General features: G+C 35.8%; 2 protein-coding genes across 3 annotated transcripts in view; both read left to right on the forward strand.

Annotated features, from left to right (window-relative positions):
- Positions 1-4254, forward strand: part of TARS3 (threonyl-tRNA synthetase 3) — a 39151-nt gene extending 34897 nt beyond the window's left edge. For both annotated transcript variants that reach the window (XM_044665402.1, XM_044665403.1), the window contains 3 exons: positions 1848-1920; positions 2233-2347; positions 3692-4254. In XM_044665402.1, the coding sequence (XP_044521337.1) occupies positions 1848-1920; positions 2233-2347; positions 3692-3840 (337 nt within the window). In that variant the 3' untranslated portion in view covers positions 3841-4254. The remainder of the gene's footprint in view (positions 1-1847; positions 1921-2232; positions 2348-3691) is intronic.
- Positions 4255-7159: 2905 nt separating this feature from the next.
- TM2D3 (TM2 domain containing 3) lies at positions 7160-16332 on the forward strand. Its single transcript, XM_044662453.1, has 5 exons — positions 7160-7250; positions 10964-11121; positions 13581-13755; positions 14254-14329; positions 16000-16332. The coding sequence occupies exons 1-5, from the start codon at positions 7160-7162 to the stop codon at positions 16163-16165; spliced, it is 666 nt and encodes a 221-aa protein (XP_044518388.1). The 3' UTR covers positions 16166-16332.
- The last annotated feature ends 3567 nt before the right edge of the window (positions 16333-19899 follow it).

Below are 19899 nucleotides of genomic sequence, written 5' to 3' on the forward strand. Positions count from 1 at the left end.
CCAAGTTTTGAATAGTTTCTCAAGCTCCAATATAATTTAGTCTATCATAGCCCACTATATGCAGGTTACCATGAGTTACTATCATGAAATGCCTTTTCTGTTGTGGTTGTTGCTGTTGGGGATGGAGTATCTAGGTTTGCCATTTCACTGGTGTTGGGAACTACTGTTGAGGAAACTCCCTAATCCTATGCAAATCAGCAACTATTCTTCAATTAGAGCCTTGGAGAGATGTCTCCTGCTTTAAGATATAAGGACTTGCCTGGGGTCACATAGCCAGTACAGAAGCTGGGCTTGAACCCAGGTCTTCCTGATTCTAAATCTATCTCGTTATCTGTTGTGCTACACTGCTTCTCCTTTTAAAATGTGTAAAATGAAAATTGATAGTTTATAGTAAAACAAATTCTAGTCAGGGATAAAAGTAAACATTATTTGATATCATAGATTGTAGGCTATATAACTTATGAGCTAGATCAGACATTTAATATTTAGTATAACTATCCAGTTTTTCAAATAAAGAATTGTCGTTCATTTGTTTCAGCCATATCTACTCTTTGTGACCCCATTTGGGGTTTTCTTGGAAAAGATATTGGATTGGTTTGCTGTTTTCTTTTCCAGCTCATTTACAGAGGAGGAAACTGAGGCAAACGGGGCTAAGTGACCTGTGAAGGGTCATGCAGCTAGTAAGTGTCGGAGGTTGGATTTTGACTCAGGTTTTCCTAATGCTAGGCCTGAACTTTCTCCCCTCAGATATTAAACTAAAGCTCAAAGTAACTTGCTTTAGAGTGTCAGGGTCCGCACTAAAAGCCAGGTTTCCTAACTTTTCTTACTTAATGCTTTTTTGCAATATCTTAGCCCCTTTTCATACCATATAGAACTCTTATATCTTTTCTCTGCCATTTTTTTTCCTCCTCTTCAATGCTAACATCCTTGTTTAAACTTTGTTGTTTTGGAAGCCCTAATATTTGAAGAAAGCAATTTCAATTGAATATTGAAACTGGAAGCCAAATTGGAAAGAGTTGAGAAGTGTATGAGAGAAGTGGTGGAAGCAACAAGTAGAGGAGTGTAGCTGAGAAATGCAGAATGATACAGGGCATTGGTTTGAGGAGTGGAAGGATACAAAAGGTTTTCTTTTCTTTTTTTTTTTTTAAAGGATGATAGCATTCTAGATATGCTTGTGGGCAGCAAGGAAGGAACTAGTAAATGGAAAGAGATTGGGAGGGAATGATGGTAGAGGCAGTCTGCTAGAGAAGGGAAAGCATGGTATCAAGGCCACATGTAAAAGGATTGGTGCTGGTGAGGAAAAATTCCACTTCACTATCAGAAATAAGTAAAGGGAGAAAGAGGAGGATGGAAGTCAAGGTTTTTGAGATAAAGAGAACAGGGAGCTTAGATTCAATAGCCCCAGTTTTCTCAATAAAGTAAAAAGAGATGTCTTGAGCTTTGACTTCTGGGTGGAAGAAGCGAAAGGTGTGGAAGGTTAGAAGAGAAAAGAGAAGGTCTAGAACAGCTTCTCTGGGAATTAGAATAGGGAATTAATTAGGGAGGAGTAAAAGTATTGTTTTACTTCAGGCTGTTTTTCATCACAGAGGGTTGTAGGTAAAAGAATTGTCAAAAATAAAGATTTTTTAATTATCAGTGTTTCTAGTTTTTCTTCAGCAGCACTTTGAAGCCTAAAAACAGGAAGAGGAAAAAGTAGATGACAGTTATCCAGAAATAGGCAAATTAAAAAGTAATTTAAAACAAACATTAGGAGGTTATTTTAAAGATTATGTTCCACGCTTTATTGTTGAAATTTGTATAAATAACAAGAATGTTCTTTTAAAAAATACATCATTTATATTTTTCAGGCCTTTCTGGCTGTCTCCATGTCAAGTAATGGTAATCCCTGTAGGGCCAACTTGTGAAGAATATGCACTACAGGCAAGATAAAAAGCTTTCTCTAACATGCACCAGAAAGTAATAACTTTGTTCTGTATTTCTCATAAGGGCTTTTAAATGCTACACAGTTTAAAATCATATTAAGTAATTAGAAACATACCTATGTTCTGAAATGAATTAAATCTATAGTGTAATAAAACAGATAAATCATTATGGGACTTAGGTGCTTTTAAAGATGTTTAAGAATTATGCTTATAATATTTATCCTAAGAATATATTCAAGCTACTATTTTGCCTGTGTTTCTATTAAAATAAATGCCATCATATAAAAATTGTCTTATTTTTTACTCATAGATATCTAAGGAATTTTTCGAAGCGGGATTCATGGCTGATGTTGATCTAGATCAAAGCTGCACACTAAATAAGAAAATACGAAATGCACAACTGGCTCAATATAATTTTATTTTAGGTAATTTAAGTTTTTTACATACACCTTGTACCCTCCAAGATATGTAGACAGTTTTACAAAGTTCTTTACCCTCCAAGATATGTAGACAGTTTTACAAAGTTCTGAACATTGGAGCTATTTTAGAAAAATATTAGCCTGTTTTGAGTTTGGCTTTTATATCAATAAAAAGATAAGAATAAGGGTGTTTAGTTTTCCAGGGATTTATTCTTGCATTTTAATGACAAGGTAGTACTTAAGTCATCAGTATGGCATCATTGTTTTAGTGGTGATTGTAATTTGATGTGCAAAAAATTATTTTATATCAAACAGAACTCTAAGGTGGTATATAGCTTGTGCTCTACTGGATTTTGCTTATTTATTGGAAGAATCCTTACATGCCTTTTATATGAATGTTAGTATTATTTCAATGATGGAGAAAATGATTTAATGGATCTTCATCCTTTAAGTAAAAACTTTTCCTTGAAATTGCATTCCTTGTTTAAAAAAAAAAGAAAGAAATTGCATTCCTCCGTTTTAGCCACATGATGGAAGTAGAATAGAACATTACTTTAGCCATTTTTATTTATAAGAAATTTTATGGATTGGACTAAGGAATGGAAATATTTATTTAAAATAATGAAAATAAGAAAATTCAAATGTCAAAAAATGTATTTAACAGTCGAGGAAGGTAATTCTTTAGTAAGTGATTAACTTCTAACCCTTGGATTTAGTTTCAGTTTCATAGTTGATACAGAAATAAGAAATTGCATTTATATGCCTATAGATGTAATTTTATTTCCCATGAGAATCTGAAAAGTTATTTTCCACTGAAATAATGAAAATAACTAGCCTAATATAGCAGCAGCTAGGTATAATGAATAGAAAGCTGGCCCTGCATCCTGAGGTTCAACTGTCACTTCTTATATCCCAGCTTTTTGACCCTTCAGAAATAGCTTAACTTCTCTGTCCCCCAGAAAACTCTCTAAAACAGTTGTAGAGAAGGTACACATATCTGCCTGGGTACAGGCCATTTCCTTACTAAAGATTTCTCTATATCAATAATATATGGCAGAACCAGTCAAAATATTACAATATCACACATATGATGTTTAACATATATGGTAATTTATGATATTTGATATTCCAAATGTTTTCAATACCTTCAGGATATATCATGCTGGGTATGATGGGTTGCAGGGTTTGAAAAAAGATACCTTCTCTCAAGGAGCTCATGAAGAAAAGTATTAATTTTAAAGGAAAACATTCAAGATAAAAGCATTTTGTGACATTAAAATGTCTAGTGATTGACAATTAACTAAACTGTTGACTAAAATCAGAACATACTTCTCTTTCTTCTTTAAACAGTGGTTGGAGAAAAAGAAAAACTGAACAATGCTGTAAATGTTCGAACCAGAGACAATAAAGTTCATGGTGAGGTTTCAATAGCATCCGCCATTAATAAATTGAAGAAACTAAAAGAGTCACGTACATTAAATGCAGAGGAAGAATTTTGAAATACCTGTCTGCTGCTGGGCAAAGTCAAGGCACTTTCCAATACTTGAACATACAATTCCTTTCCTTACCCTCCTAAAATTTTCCTCTTGCCAGAGCTTTGTGCTTCCTGACAAGAACAAGATATGGATAAAAAAGGAGAATTTCTATGATTCTGTTTGATTATCTATTATTCTAAAATAAATGTAAATTTTGCAGGTGTTGGGCTGGTAATAAAAGAAAATTTAGGGAAATTTTCAAGGAAAAATGATGGTTTGGAGTGTGTTTGTTAAATAATTGGAAAGGGAAAATAATGATAAATGTACATTTAGTGATATTCCTGAAGGTTATTTAAGTTTTTCAAAAGACAGATGAACTTATAATAAAAGCCTGTGAAGCTTTTCGATACACAAATACAATCTTATTTTGTTTTATAATGACTATGTTATGGCTTAGATATTTTATGGTTGTTATAAGGAAAACTTTTCCTTCAGAATTCAGCAAATAATTCATACAGAAAATACTTAGAACCTTTTCTTTTAGACATTCTACACAGAAGTTAAAAAAAAATCTGAATAAGTCTTGAACTTCCTACTACTTAACTTTGGACAACAGAGAACATCAAAGTAAAGAGTATGGAGGAAGATATATTGCTGCTATCCATATTGCATATAACAGAGATCTACAATTCTTTTCTTTTAGTTATCTTTTACAACTTAGCTAAGTTCCTCTTATAAAAAAATTAAAATAAGATGACATTACATTTTTTATACTTTATTAAATAATCCAGTATTTAATATATATTAAGTATAAGTAAATGCTCCAAAAAGCATTTTCTCAAACAAATATCTTTGATTAAATAAGTCTGCTTATAATTTTCTTTTTCTTTAAATCCATAAAAGCATAAGCAAATTTTGGGGTTTGTTGAAGAAGACAAACTCAAGTACCTAATCTTCCATGAGCAGGACTAGCTCTAGGCAAAATAAAAAATTTGTCAATATGTGTACAATCCTAAATGTGAGGTACAAAAGAAATAGAAGACATTCTCACCTACAAAGAGTTGGCAATTTTTGTTGGGAAGACGAACTATAACATTCACAAAAAAGTTTTAATAAGGAGCTAATTATGTGGAACAGAAAATAAAGTCAAAGTGAGTTAGAGAAGGTAGACTAGATTCCTCTCTGAAAATTTTCCAGTAGAGGTATAACTTGGGCAGGATACTGAGAGCAAAATTGCATTTTAGGTTAATGGGGTGGGGAGAATCCTAAAATAGAGGAATTATATAATCCATGAGGAGAAAGAATAAGGAGCTTTCTATATATAGCAGAGAAAGTTCATGTTTAGGAGTAAATGGAAATACATCTAAATAGGTGGGGAGGGACCAGATTAAGAGAACAAGGAAAGTTCGGCAAAGGAATTCATATCTTTAGGAGACAGTACTTTCACCCCAAAGTATGACTTTATTGGTGGGAATTTCAGGTACTGTGGAAGGCCTGAAGGATGTTGGAATAGGTGTTATATACAAATACTAAGAGGTACTATGATATAACCTTTGAATTTCTTGCTGTTTAATGCCTTTTAAATTAACTATAGATGAAGGCTATATATACTTTTAAGAAAGGATTCTGAGAAATATCTGCAATTAAACAAAGTTGTCATTTGAAAACCTGCTCTTCCCTTACCTATTACTACCATACTTACCACATGGTTTATACAGTAGTATCATGAGATTATAGCTTTAAAAAGCCTGGAAGTGAATAAGCTCTCCTAATTTTATAGATGAGGAAACTAAGTCCAAGAGGCCAAGTGATTTGGCCAAGGTGTCCTTGGCAGTCTGACAGAGCCAGGAATCAACTAAAAATCCAGTACCCTTGAGACTACATTGTCTGACAGGGGAGACTTTTCATTCTTTTTCAAGGCATTCCACAAATTAGCTGCTTACTATCAAGATGCATAAGACCTGTTTTTCTGGTGTTCATTCTTCTAAACAATAGTCAATCCAAGGCAAAATGATTCAACTGAAAGAATTTGTAACTCCACCTTTTCTTTTCTATTTCTTCTCTATGATGATACTGCCTTTCTCAATTCAGAGATCTATAGGTCTCTTGCTCTATTCTTAATACCTGAATAAAAATTAAAAATATATTTTTCCTCTTCCTCTTGAAACCCAGTTTTATCAATGAAATCACAGGGATGAGCAGAAAGGGACCTCACTGGCCAACTATTTCTACTCCCTCTCATTTGGGAAAAATAAATGGGTCCCTTAGGATCACCTAGGAAAGCCCCAAAGGGAAAATTTGAACCCGTGTCTTTAGACTCTTTCCAAGACCTCAATTCTCCTTGTACTGTACTTGTTTTGCCTGTTGAAGGCTTGAGGGCAAGACCTATTTCATTTTTGTTTTCTGTATCTCGTGCACCTATCACACAGTGCCTAGGATACTGCAGGGTTTTAATAAATGTTTACTGAAATGAATTGAACTGAATCAATGGGCAAGGCCAGTCCTTCAAATTGTTTCTGAAGAATTTCCCAGGAGAGGCAGACGAGATGATGGGGAATAAATGAGACTCACTCAAAGGATCCTTTACCTTTTAAAAAACTTTTTTTTTTTTATGCCTTTTTACATTCATTATCACTTTCTCACTGGCGTCCCCCACCCCCAACCCCACCCCCGTAAAAAATAAAAACCACTAAAAAAGAATGACTATAAATATTTTTGTAGTAACGAAATATTTTTTTGTCTAATTGTGCTCTCTTTGGCCTAAAAGAGTCATCTCTGAGTCCTTTGGTAAGCAGACTTCAGTGATGCTTTGGGAATAGTTCCATATAAATTTTCAGAATGGTTGGTCCAATTTAGCTTTACGAACAACGCAACAGCGTGCCCGTGCCCTCCACAGCCCTCCAGTACGTTATTTTCCCTTTTTTTGCCTTCTTTTGACCATCCGATGGTGGTGAGCTAGAAAGCTCGGAGTTTGCTTGTATCTAATTATTAGCTTTTTACTGTATAGCTATTGATAGCTTGGATTTGACCTATTCCCCTAAAAACCTCCTATTCACTGCCTTTATTCAGTTTACCTTTCCTTCTAATACCTTTCAATGCCGCCACCGTTGGTTTGCACATGCGCCCGCGTACTCTGCGGAGGCAGCGGACGGGTGTAGATGGACCAGAGAGGGAGGAGGCGGGAAGGGGGCGGGACAAAGGCACATCTCATCTCTAGCCATTGAGAAGTCTACTCTGCCTTCACCTCACTCCCTGGCCCATTCTCGGACGCACCCCATTCGCGCATTTCTTCTCTGCAATGGCGCGTGACGTAAAGACCCGGAAGTGAGAGCACGCCGACAAGATGGTGGCCGTGGCGGCTGTAGCACCAGCGGTCGGCTGGCTGAGCCGAGTTTTGCTCTTCTTTTCGCAGCTCTACATCTTAACAGGCGGTGGTGAGTCGAGGGCTAGCATCCATCCCTGCGGGGGATCTGGAGTCAAGCCCGTAGAGGGAAGGGACTGCGCGGACGGCGAGTGCGCGACTTGTTCTTTTGAGAAGCTAGTCTGGAGCCCCGCTACTCGGGAGCATCGCCGTGGTTGACGGTGTGCTGGGAACGGGAGAGGACTGCAGGGAGAAGAGGAGGCTGGAACGCCTGCCAGCCCTGGCGGGACAGTTGTTGCCACCGCCGCTACTGCAGGTGGAGGGGGAAGTTCTCCGCTCCTCCCTGTCGCCTCTCTTGGAGGAGAGAGGGAGTGGTGACCTCATCCCCACAGCTCACGCACTCCCTTCTCGCTAGGCTTTTCCCAGTTAATTGAAGGAAGTCTCGGGCGAGCCCTGGAGGCAAGGTTTAAGGCGCTGGCTCTTTGCTAGCTTCTTAACGAAATAAAGGAAACTGTCTGCAATGCGAGGAAAATGGGGGTCCCTGCTCCAAAACAATGCAGATTGGTTTTGTTGTTTTACTAGCCAGAGCTAACTCATAACTAATCAATAACTCATTTAAGAGTTCCATAAGCCGTCACTGGCTCTGCTGATTACAATTAAAGCAAAAAAAAATTTTACTATTTGGGTAAAATTTTATTAATTGTAGAATCGTTAAACATTCTGGCACAGGCAAATGATGGAGCCAAACCGAACAAGCATTCAATTACTCCGCATTTATTTAGCGCTTGCTTTGTGCTGGAGATTCAAAGAAAGGCAAAAAGCAGTCTATCAAGGAGAAAAGAGTATTGTGGGAGAAAATATGTGAACTATGTACAAACATGATAAATACAGGATAAGTTGGACATAACCTCAGAGAGACCGTAGTAGCATTAAGGAGGATCAAGAAGAGCTTCTTGCAAAAGATGAGATTTTAGCTGAGACTTGAAGGAAGTCAAGGGGTGGAGATGGGGGAGAAAGAATATTCCAGGGAGGTGGGACAGCCACTGAAATGCATGGAGTCAGGAGATGGAGGAGTGTTCTGTGTGAGCCTAGTGTCTCAGGATTAAAGAGTTGGTGGAGGGGAATGAGATGTAAGAAGACCGGAAAGGTATGAAGGGCCTTAAAAAGGTCAAAAGGGATTTTTTTTTTAACCCTTACTTTCTGTCTTAGAATCAATACTGCTTATTGGTTCTAAGGCAGAAGAGCAGTAAGGGTTAGGCAATGGGGGTTAAAGTGACTTGCCCAGGGTCACACAGCTAGGAAGTGTCTGAGGCCAGAAAAAGAGATTTTTTTTTAAGGTAATAAAGAACCACTTCAGTTGATTGAACAGTTATGACATGGTCAGACTACTGCTTTAAGAAAATGAATTTGATAGCTGAATAGAGGTTGCACTGGGTAGGAAAGAGACTTAAGGCAGGGAAACCAACCTGCAGGCTTTTTCAGTATTCCAGGTGAGAGATGATTAGGGTATTTGGATGGATTGAGATTATGATGGTGCCTTCAGTAGTAATAAGAAAGTCAGGAATGGGTTATATTTGGTAAGATAAGAGTATATATACACTTGTTTCCTTAGGGGAGACATAGTACAGTGTGAAAATATTATTCCAGAGTCAGAGAAGTTGGGTTAGAGTCTATCTTTTGAGTTTCTTACTTGTGAGACCTTGAGCAAAAATTATTTAAACTCTCTGGGGTTCATTTATAAAATGAGGAAGTTTGAACAAATGGTCTTGAGATCCTTCCAACTCTTGTTCTATGATTCCAAAATTGAAAATAAGGTATACTTTAATCAATTATAAGTCTTTTAGCAATGAAGTTATAGTCTGTATGGAGTCAAGGAAAAGTTGACCAGCAGAGCAATAATTTATTCATAGTCATCCAGGAAAGAAGGTACCAAGCTTGGTGGACAAAAAAAATCTGGTTTTTTTGTCAAGTACGTTGCACTAATGGAGGCTAATTCTGCTTGATGGAACCAACATTATTAAGATCAATTCCTTTGACTATTTACAAAGCAATTTAATGTTACAAATTGATTTTCTAAGTAGCCTTTCCTATTGGGGAGAGAATGAACTAACCATGGAATACTGATACCTGGACCACTGTACAATTACTCTTTTTGTAAATTGGCAATGTAGTTTATTATTTGGACTTGTGTGGTTAGTGTGAAAATCTGTTCACTTTTTCTGCCCCTTCTCATGGACTCCAAACCCTTGACTTTGACTCTTACAAGTACTTTTTTCTTCTGAAGTCCATATTGAGTAAGCAGTCTCAGCCGCTTTTATTTAAAATCTCTTAACACTGATTACAGTTTTCACATGTAATATGGATTCTAAAAGTTACAGTAAATGCAGAGGATGGAAATCTTAAAAGAATTCTCTCCCCTTAGATATTTAATTAATAACAAAGCATTTTACCAAAGTTGACTCCAAGATCATAAGATTATAGATTCAGAGCTAAATGGACTCAGCTCATTTAGTCTGACCTCATAATTTTACAGATGAGAAAAAGAAGACCTGTTCAAGACAGTGCAGACAGTAGATAGCAGAGTTAACATTCAAATCCAAATCATCTGACATCAAACCCAAGGAGATCTCTTTCCATTATATCTTTTTTTTTTTTTAAACCCTTAACTTCATTGGCTGCTAGGTGGAAGAGTGGTAATGGTGGGCAATGGGGGTCAATGGCCCCTTTCCATTGTATCTTAATAATTTTCAGTAATATGGTGATGACTCTTGTCACCAAGACTGAGCAAAATGATAAAAAGGGTAAAGATTATATTTTAGGGGGCAGCTGGGTGGCTTAGTGGACTGAGAGCCAGGCCTAGAGATGGAAGGTCCTAGGTTCAAATCTGGCCTCACACACTTCCTGGCTGTGTGATCCTGGGCAAGTTACTTAACCCCCCATTGCTTACCCCTTACTACCTTAGAACTAATACACAGTATTGATTCTAAGTTGGATTGTAAGGGTTGTAGGGGGAGAAAAGATTATATTTAGTTTTTTCCCACCTCCCTTTTCTGTGCCTCTGAAACACTCTTTAGTGTCTTTTCTCAAATTAATGAGTAAAAGTTTTAACAAAGTAATTTATTTAGTTACCATGTTTTGTGTTTAATAGGTTTTTTTAAATGAAGTAGGTTGTCAGATCTTTATCTCAGGTCTCTCTACCCCAATTTTCCATAGATTTAATATCTAGTTATATTTAGTATCCTTTAACATCATAGTTACATGGTGACTTAAAAAATATTGGAAAATTTAGTTTCTTTTTTTTAGTATAATAGTTGCTTCTATTTTTTAAAACTACTAATAAGTAGGACCTTGTAGCTAAACGTTATTGACTTTGCTACTAAAAGCAATGCAATGATCCAGGACAGTCCCGAGGGACTTATGAGAAAGAATGCTATCCACATCAAGAGAAAGAACTGGGAGTAGAAATGCAGAAGGAAAACATGATTTCTCATTTCTTTATGTGGTTATTTGATATGATATGGGTTTTGGTTTTAAAAGATCATTATTACAAATATGAATAATATGGAAATAGGTATCGAGCAATAAATAATACATGTATAATCCAGTGGAATTGCTTGTCAGCTGGGGGGGGGGAGAGGGGAGAGGGGAAAGAGAGAAAATAAATCATGTAACTATGGGAAAATATTCTAAATTAATTAATTTTAAAAAAAGAATACTATGGATAGTGTTTTTCTTTTATTCTGAATAATTCTGTAAGAAAAAATAAGCTTTTCTTTCATTTCACAGAAAGCACAGAAACTCCAGCTTATGTGATGAAGTGCCCAAGCAATGGTTTGTGTAGCAAACTTCCTGCAGACTGCATAGAATGCAAGACAAATTACTCCTGTGTGTATGGAAAGCCTGTCACTTTTGACTGCACAGTTAAACCTCATGTTACCTGTGTTGTAAGTATGGAAACGTTTATCTTAGTAAATGCCAAACAAAAAATCCCTCAATAATGACCAAACTCATGTTAGATATAATTTAGTCTTGGTATTTCAAAACAAAAATCTTTTAAAAAGCCAAGTGCTATGTATTTTGCAGATAGTACTTTGTTTAAAAAAATATTAATAGGTTACAGCCACTAAAGTTAAAAATAAATTTTTGTCATCAGGCAGGTCATTTAGTATTTTGTAATATTTTATTCAAGGCAGTTACTATGGACCTTATGGAAGGTTGAAATTACTACCCACTGTTGCTCCTTTAAGATGGACACCCTAAGAAGATTCACTGATAACTTTTCTAAGTAATGGAGACTATTTTGCATTTATGGGCTAGTTCGTTTATTGGGCTATACAGGAAGCCTAATTAAACATATGGAAGGCATTCAGAATTTTTAAAACATGCATTTTAATGAATGTCATGGGGGAAGCATAATAATTGATATATTGAAAAGTCTTATTTCCTTTGTGGAGTCCTTACTAGCATTTTTACGGGGTCTCAAGAATATTGTTTTCCTGCATTCTTGTAATTTAGTAAATCAATAAATTGTTTTTAGCATCTAAATTTTATTTGGTGGTAATAACATCTTAAAACACTGGCATCTGGCTAGCAATAATAGCACTGTGAATAAGGTAGTGGGTAGACATACCAAAAAATAAACTACACTAAAATAGGGAAGTAGAGGAGAAAAAACCATGTTTGATGGTGTTACAAGTAGAATCGGAGAGATTCCCTCATTACTGTTATGCCCAACCTTAGTCCCCTCCACACATATACTCTTACTTACTCATATCTTAGGTCCCTTTACCTTCTTTTATTCTTTTTGTTTCCCCTTTGTCCACCTGGCTGCTTAGAGTCTAGCCTCTTCCTCAGGTTTTTACAACCCTTTTGTCCTTTAATTTACCTGCTGATGCTCCCATCTCATTCCAGGTTCATTTTCCTTTTAGGACCTTTATATTCTATAAACATGTGTAGGAGATTTCAAAACATAATATACCCTAAGCCAAAAACTCAGGCTTGAGCTTTTATCCATTGGGAGAAAATTTGCTGTGCTTAAAACAATTGGCACTATTATTGAAATTGAAATTTTTGGTATCAGTCAATCATTCTGGTACAGCTAAGACCTCCATTTAATCTTGTCTCAAGTACCTACATTGTCCTAGCAATAACAAGATACCCCTAATTTTCTCATCTGGCTCCTCCATGAATCCATACATTCCCTACTCTCTTTAATCCAGTAATCAAAGATCAAGAGTGGCAGAAAAACACAAAAATTTGGGTTTTATAATGGGAAAAGGATAGAGATAGGATAAGATTTAAAAGAAGTGGAAGGATGTCTTTAAGGCACATACTAGGAACTCAAGGGAAAGAATTTTAGCAGACAGAAGGCAGAGGAGGAACAGTTTGGAAGTGACAACTGAGTGAGTCAGTTACTTCCTGGAGGAGGTAGGGCTCTTCCTGTCTGGAAGGGTGGAGGAAAGGCGGCTTGTCAGAGCTTACCTACCTCAACTTGACTGTGGAGAATGAGAAACTGCTATATCATCTTTGGAGGTTCTCAGTTTCACTGAGAATATCTAGAAAAGGATCTGATCATACCTGCTGTGCTTTCCAGAAGGGTTTTATCTAAAAATCCTGTCAGATTGGCTCTGAGGTTTTACCTCAGTGGTCAGACCCCCTGGGGTGCACTTGGCCATTTGAGAGCAACCCTAATGATTTTGGAGACAGCTTTTGAACTATATCAAACTAACTACTGAGGGTCATAGATAGGTAGCTTAGTCAGCTTTTGGAGAACACCTAGATAGAACTAGGAAGTTGGTAAGTTAGCCAGAAGACTCGAAGGCTCCCTCTTGCAAGGGACATAGAGAGTTTTTTGGTGAATAGCTAGATCCCTTAGAGTTAGGGACCCTTTGTTCTGATCCTCAGTTTGTATTCCTGCTTATAATAAAAGAGATACTGATTTTATATATCAGTTGTCTCCAAGACATTTGCACAACTGGCCTAGTGAGAGAAAGTGATTGTGCTTCATTCTCACTAACCAGAGGTTAGAATACCCAGAGATCCTGGCTTGGTATTCAGGGGATCCCTAAGTGGATCTTCCACTATCCCATCTGGCTTTATCTCCCCCATAAACTTTTTTTAGTATGTCCTTGTCTTTGTCAGATTCTACAAAGAAAAATATTCTACAAAAAAAAAAAAAGACCTAACAAGGGAGGCAATGTAGTATAACTAGTCATCATTTAGTTAGTTGTCAAATCTAAGTGTTTTTTTTTATTAAGGATCTGTATGATGTTCGGTGTCCTTTTTCTCTAAAGTCCTATGATTCTGTGTTTTTGAAACTTTGAACCATATGATAATGTAAACTGTTCTTGATGCATTGACAGGTTATTAATATTTTGCCATTGCTGTGTCTTTTGACATGTAGGATCAGAACTTTACAAAGCAACATAATTTTACAATCAACATGACATGCAGCTTTTGCTGGCAACTTCCAGAAACAGATTATGAGTGTTCCAATGCTACAAACTGTATGACTGTCTCCTGTCCCCGACAGCGCTACAGTGCCAATTGTACAGTTCATGATCATGTTCATTGCTTGGGTAAGTTGTATTTTAAACAGATAATTTAAGGGATATGCTAAACAAAAAAGATTTTTTTCAAATACTTTTCATATGGAATTTTAATTTGAATTATACTGTCCCCTTTATAATAACTATCTATTAGCCACAGGTTTATGCCTTATGATAGCAAAGGGTTTTATTTGATAATGACCTGAAAAGATTCTGAAAATGAGCTGCTGCATCACTGTGGGATTAACTATTATTGAGATAGCTTTTGGTATATCTAGTATTTCAGATACATGAAATTCTATTTTTACGAAGTGGCATTTGTTTGTTTTATTTGTATCTGACAAGATTTTAAAAATAGAATGAGTGTAGAATTTCTTAGGATCTTTTTATTTCACTAAATAAAAATCCATTTTTATTAAGTAGAATAGCATTGGCTTCCAGACTTACAGATTATATTATCCATTAATCACCATTAACTCTCCTGCTTGTTATACCCATTTCCATTATAGAATGTGTTCCTTTTTTAAGGTAAGCGTACCTTTCCCAAAATGCTGTACTGTAACTGGACTGGAGGTTACAAATGGTCTACTGCCCTGGCACTAAGGTAAAAAGTTACTGAAGATTTTAAGTTGAATTTTTTTTAAAAAATATACCCAGCTGATCTCTTTAGCCTACAGTTAATCACTGATTCCTATTCTGCCATGTGCAAGATAGACACTTCAGAAAGTCTGTTAGTTACCAGAAGACATTTAGTTGATTGGATTTATGCCTTACTAAGAGAGTCTTAATGGACTGAAATTGTTAACATTTATCTTCCCAAGATGTCTGACATCCTAGAAAAGACTTATTCAGTTGTTGATATTTGTTTCAACTTTGGTTTAACTTTATCTTAAAGTTTTAAATAATGTCAGTAAAGTGTTTCACTTTATAGCATTGCTATGGGTGACAAAATATTAGACCATGTTTAAAATGGTAAAATATTTTCAAGAGTTTCTATCTTTAAAATGTAGGATGTTTTGCTTTAATTTCATTTTAAATTTTTTCCTTTATGCTCTTTAAAATAGAAAATTGAACATATTAATTGAAAGATATTCAGAGTCATAATTTAGAATTAGTGGAGACCTTGGAAGCCATCTATCTCAACCCCTTAATTTTACAGATGAGGAACCTGAGGCCAAAAGAGAGAAAGTAACTTAAGTAGTAAGCAGCAGAGCCAGGTTTTGAATCAAATTCTTCTTATTCCAAATATTGTACACTTTCTCCTGCACTAGGTAGCATCCTCTGATTTCTAAAATAACTCCTTGCCCCATATATAGTGCTGAATAGTAATAGTGTTAATAATATGTTCATAAACTGAATCTTGACTGTTGAGAGAAGGAAAAAATAAAGTAACACTATGCCATTTAATTCATTTAATCTTTTTTGTAAATGTTTTCTAGTGGAAAAATGTTTTTAAATCTTAGAATTTTAACATTTACTCCATCCATCTCTTTGGAGATGAAGAAACCAAGCTGCAGAAAAATTAAATGATTTTGCCAGGGTCCCATGACTAGTTAGTCCCATGACCAGAAGGGACTAGAACCTATTCCTTCCCATCTTGAGCTCCTTTTAATACATTGCTTTCTTTACATTATGATTTTTTTGTTGTTCTAGACTTGTGGTTTTGTAAGTGTATGTAACTTCCAATGAGGAAACTCCCTAGGTGCAGATCAGCAATTCGTCTGTAACTTAGAATCTTAGAGAATTTCCTAAAGCACTGAGGGGATTAAGCAACTTGCCCATTCACATAATTAGTATTAATTAGAAACAGGCCTCAAACCTAGCTCTTCCTGACTTGACCAGCTCTCTATTCCATATGACATTGCTTCTAATATCCTTTTAAAAATATATTTTTCATTGTTAGTAGATGTAGTGCTATACCTTTTTGTTCTTTAGAAGAAATCAAAAGTTATGTTATTTTGTAGAAGTTTGATACTAGACTTCTATCCTATTAAATTGACCAGTTTCTACTTATTTTGTATACACATGGACAAATACATACATAGATATTATTAGGTCTTTACTCCTAGGACTTTTTTTTCAGCTTCAGTGTTGAAACTTAATTTGTAATGTAATGGAATTACTTAGATTATTCTTAAAGTTTACTATAGATATTCATTTGTTGCAACATAAATTGTTTGCAGACATGAAAGGAGTTTATTTTATTTAGAATTAGGGAATTCATTTCTGGTCAATTGGAACTTAATATTAATCAATTGTTGTTTTACATTATAGCATTACCCTTGGTGGATTTGGAGCAGATCGATTCTACCTGGGTCAGTGGCGAGAAGGTCTAGGCAAGCTGTTCAGCTTTGGTGGCCTGGGAATATGGACTCTGATAGATGTTCTACTAATTGGAGTTGGCTATGTTGGACCAGCTGATGGTTCCTTATATATTTAAATATGGTTAATGTGCTCCAGAAAGGGAGCAGCATTAGAAAAGTCCTTAAGAATGTATAAATCACTTTTAATTATGTCAAGTTGTTGTCATTTGTATGTTTTAATGTACAGTATCTGTACTTTGCCTGCCTTAATTAAGGTTAAATAAATGAATGTCATTGAACCATATTTATTTGGAATTTGTTTTCCTTTACCTGTAACAAATTCTTTTTTTTTTTTCTATGAAAAGTGTTTAAAGTTGCACAGTTAAACTAGAGGATTAAATTCTGCAGTGTTTGAACAGCCATTCACTCTTTTGACTTTAGTTTTGTGTTCTCTATAACTTATTAATAAAACTTGTCATTCAGATATGTAATTTTAATGTAATTTGTTCTGCAAAAAGTGTCAAAAGATTAACCAAATAAAATATACTTAAACTCCAGCTGTTTATATAGATTTTGATGTTAATATATCTATTTACAATGCCTGGCATAGCGTAAGCACTAAATAAATGTTGACTGTTTGATTTTGGTCTTTTTTATTTTTAAGAGTAAACTTTGGTATGGTTATATCTTATTTCAGTTTGGGTTTATGGCTTTAAGGAAATGCATAAATACTGACATTTGCCAGTAATATTTTAAGTTCATTTAAGAAATATTGAGAATATTCTAGTATCATTTACAGGGATCCATATGGAATGATCCAGTTCCTTTTTTGTTGAATGTTATTCAACAAATGTTGAATATTATTTAATTTCTCCTACTTCCTCTGCAATCATTTAAAAATTTCTTAAAATTTTTCTTTTGCTATTTGGGATATTAATAGCTTTTACTTTAAGACCAACATTTGTTATAGTTAACCACCCCTTTAGACCTGAAAGCTAGAAGAAGTTTTTCAGTCCCTAATTGACTTGCCAAAAAATGGTTCCCTTTTAAAACAATTTCTAAACTTATATTGATATTATTTGTTCTTATATCACCATTTTAAAATATATCCTTCCATACCCAGCGAGCCATACTTTGTAACAAACAAAGAAGAGATGAAGTACGAAGCAGCTTGGCAAAGTTAGTCAACCTATCAATAAATAGTCTTAGGCAAGGAGGGGAGGGAGGTACGTACATCTTAACTCTTCTGAGGTCAAGCTTGGTCTTAATTACACAACATTCAGTTTCTTTTTATTTTTCCTATCTGTAGTCATGTATAATTTCTGGTTCTGCTTATCTCCTACATCAGTTCACGTAAGACTTCCTATGTTCTTTGAGTTCTTCATATTAATCATTTCTTGCTGTTGTAGGTTAGACCTGGCTGCTAGTTGGTTAGACCCATGTTGGAACAAAATGAGGCACTGGTAGGCCAGTTAATAGTTAGAAGGTTTACTCAATCTAAACATAGAAAGGCTATTCAACAAAGATACAGAACTTATTTTGGGTAGCTCCCCTTCATCTTCATCCACTAAGTAGTCAATAAAATAGGTTGTCAAGACTACAGACCTGTTATGAAAGACCATGATTTTATATGGGTGGCCCATGTCCTTAAGTAACCCGAATCAGTGTCAACATCATCTCAAAGTCTTTTCAAGGGCAATGTGGCTTAAGCCTTCTGTCCTCTAGGTCTTCTCCTTGGAGATGGGGATAGGCAGGTAGGTAGGAGAAAATAAGCTACCTTATCTTTTAAAGAAAGTGTTAACAATCTATGTGAGGTTAGGTAGAGGAAGCAGAGAAGAAACATTGAAAGATATTGATCATATCACAAGGTAATAGTATTACATTACATTCATGTAATGGAATCTATTAATTCTCCAAGCACTGGGCACCTACTTCGGTAGCTCCAAACTAGAAACAAAAATACGTGAAATCTGACATCCTTGGAGTATATGCTTAGTCAGGGGTCGGCAATGTATGGCTCTCGATCCATATCTGGCTTCACCTCCCAACCAGCCAGTCGGAGCAGAGTCCCAGGATGTGCCCCAGGGGGCCCTTCAGCCCCCGCCCCATATTCCTCCTCCATCCTCCTCCTTACACAGGCTTTTATGGCTCTTACGGCCAAAAAGGTTGCCGACCATTGTGGTTAGTCATGGAATCTCTGACAGGACAATGGCATGGTTCTATTTCGATTTGCTTTTTCTCAATTATTGATTTGCCACTAACACATTTTTAAATAGCTTTGAGTAATCTGAAGAATTCTCTTTGTGGGTTTCCCTCTTCTTTTAATGCTATACTTATTCAACATGTAATGTGGCATATAAGATATTTCTTTTACCACTTTTTTTGGGCTGACTTTGCATCTCATGGCTGATTTATTTGTGTATACCCAGGCTTTCCTGTTTATGTTTTTGTTTTTCTGCTTCCAGCTTTCCTCCTAGCTCTTGAACCTTTCCCCATTCCACTACTAAATTGTGCACCTTTTCTTCTCTATAGATCCCAGATACTTGGAATCTTCAGCCTTAAGTTTTAGGTTTATAGTTCTTTCTGTCCAGAGTAAATTTATTAATACAGGAAAAAACACCTCAGATTTATTCCTTGAAAGATATATCTTTGGAGGGCAGCTGGGTAGCTCAGTGGATTGAGAGCCAAGCCTAGAGATGGGAGGTCCTGGGTTCAAATCTGGCTTCAGACACTTCCCAGCTGTGTGACCCTGGGCAAGTCACTTAACCCCCGTTGCCCACCCTTACCACTCTTCTGCCTTGGAGCCAATACACAGTATTGACTCCAAGATGGAAGGTAAGGGTTTTTAAAAAAAAGATGTATCTTTGGTGTAGTGCTGAAATACAAAATATCATTAATATATAAATACATGATTGTAATTCTGTATATACTTGCTAATCATTGTTCTTCCCAATCTGTGAGAATCCTCAAGAAAGTCACTGGATAATTAAGTTTTCTGGACAGACAAAACTTTATTAAACCTCCATACCAAAAACTGACAAAAATATTGGCAGGATTTGCTCTCCTGTCTAGAAAGTGGAATTAATCAAAATGGTTTAATAAATGAATCTGACCATGTCATTCCACTGCTCAAAAAATCCCAGAGGTTCATTTTTGCCTCTGACATAACCAATTTTTTGGCTTGGCATGCAAAACCCTTCACACTCTGGCCCCTGCCTCCCTTCCAGTCTTATTTTACATTATTCTCCTTAAGGAATTCTAAATTCCCTCACCTTGTATACAAAATTCAACCCTCCCTCAACCCCCATGACTTTTTTCCCCATTTCTGCCTTTTTGAACTCCTCTCAGTTCCTGCCATCCACCTCCTACATTAGAGCTTTCCTGAACCCTTATCTTGTATGTGTTGAATTTACTTGTGTACATATTTTTTCCTGTGGTAGAATGTAAGGTCTGTAAGGGGCAGATTTGGTTTCATTTGTGTCTTTGTATCCCAGATGCCTGGTACAATGTCTGGCACAGAGTAGTTACTAAATAAATCTTCTTAATTGACTGAACACTTTAATTTATTAAGTGCCGATTGTTCAGGACTGACAGAAAAGTGAATAAGACATAATGTTCTACCCCTGATGGAACTTTATAAGAAAGATAAAATAGATGAAATATGGGGAAATGAACTTAATTAGATTTGAAAATAGGAGGATCCAATTTCAAATTCTAAATGCACTGCAGGTAGATGAGTCTGATTGAGTCTCTTCATTTTCTAGACCTTCCTAGCTCTATGATTCTCTGTTTTTAAAAGGAAAATTTAAAAAACTTTTTAATATAAAAAAGTCTGATAAACTTAACCCTGAAGTTCTAATCATGATCACAA

Source organism: Gracilinanus agilis, chromosome 2, assembly GCF_016433145.1.
Source record: "Gracilinanus agilis isolate LMUSP501 chromosome 2, AgileGrace, whole genome shotgun sequence".
Lineage (NCBI taxonomy): Eukaryota > Metazoa > Chordata > Mammalia > Didelphimorphia > Didelphidae > Gracilinanus > Gracilinanus agilis.

What these genes read in the sequence shown, in the direction of transcription:
- TM2D3 (XM_044662453.1), top strand. Translation starts at nt 7,160, where the DNA reads ATGGTGGCCGTGGCGGCTGTAGCACCAGCGGTCGGCTGGCTGAGCCGA. An exon ending in CTACATCTTAACAGGCGGTG is followed by an intron (nt 7,251 to 10,963) that starts GTGAGTCGAGGG and finishes TTCATTTCACAG; the next exon opens with AAAGCACAGAAACTCCAGCT. An exon ending in TCTACTGCCCTGGCACTAAG is followed by an intron (nt 14,330 to 15,999) that starts GTAAAAAGTTAC and finishes TTTACATTATAG; the next exon opens with CATTACCCTTGGTGGATTTG.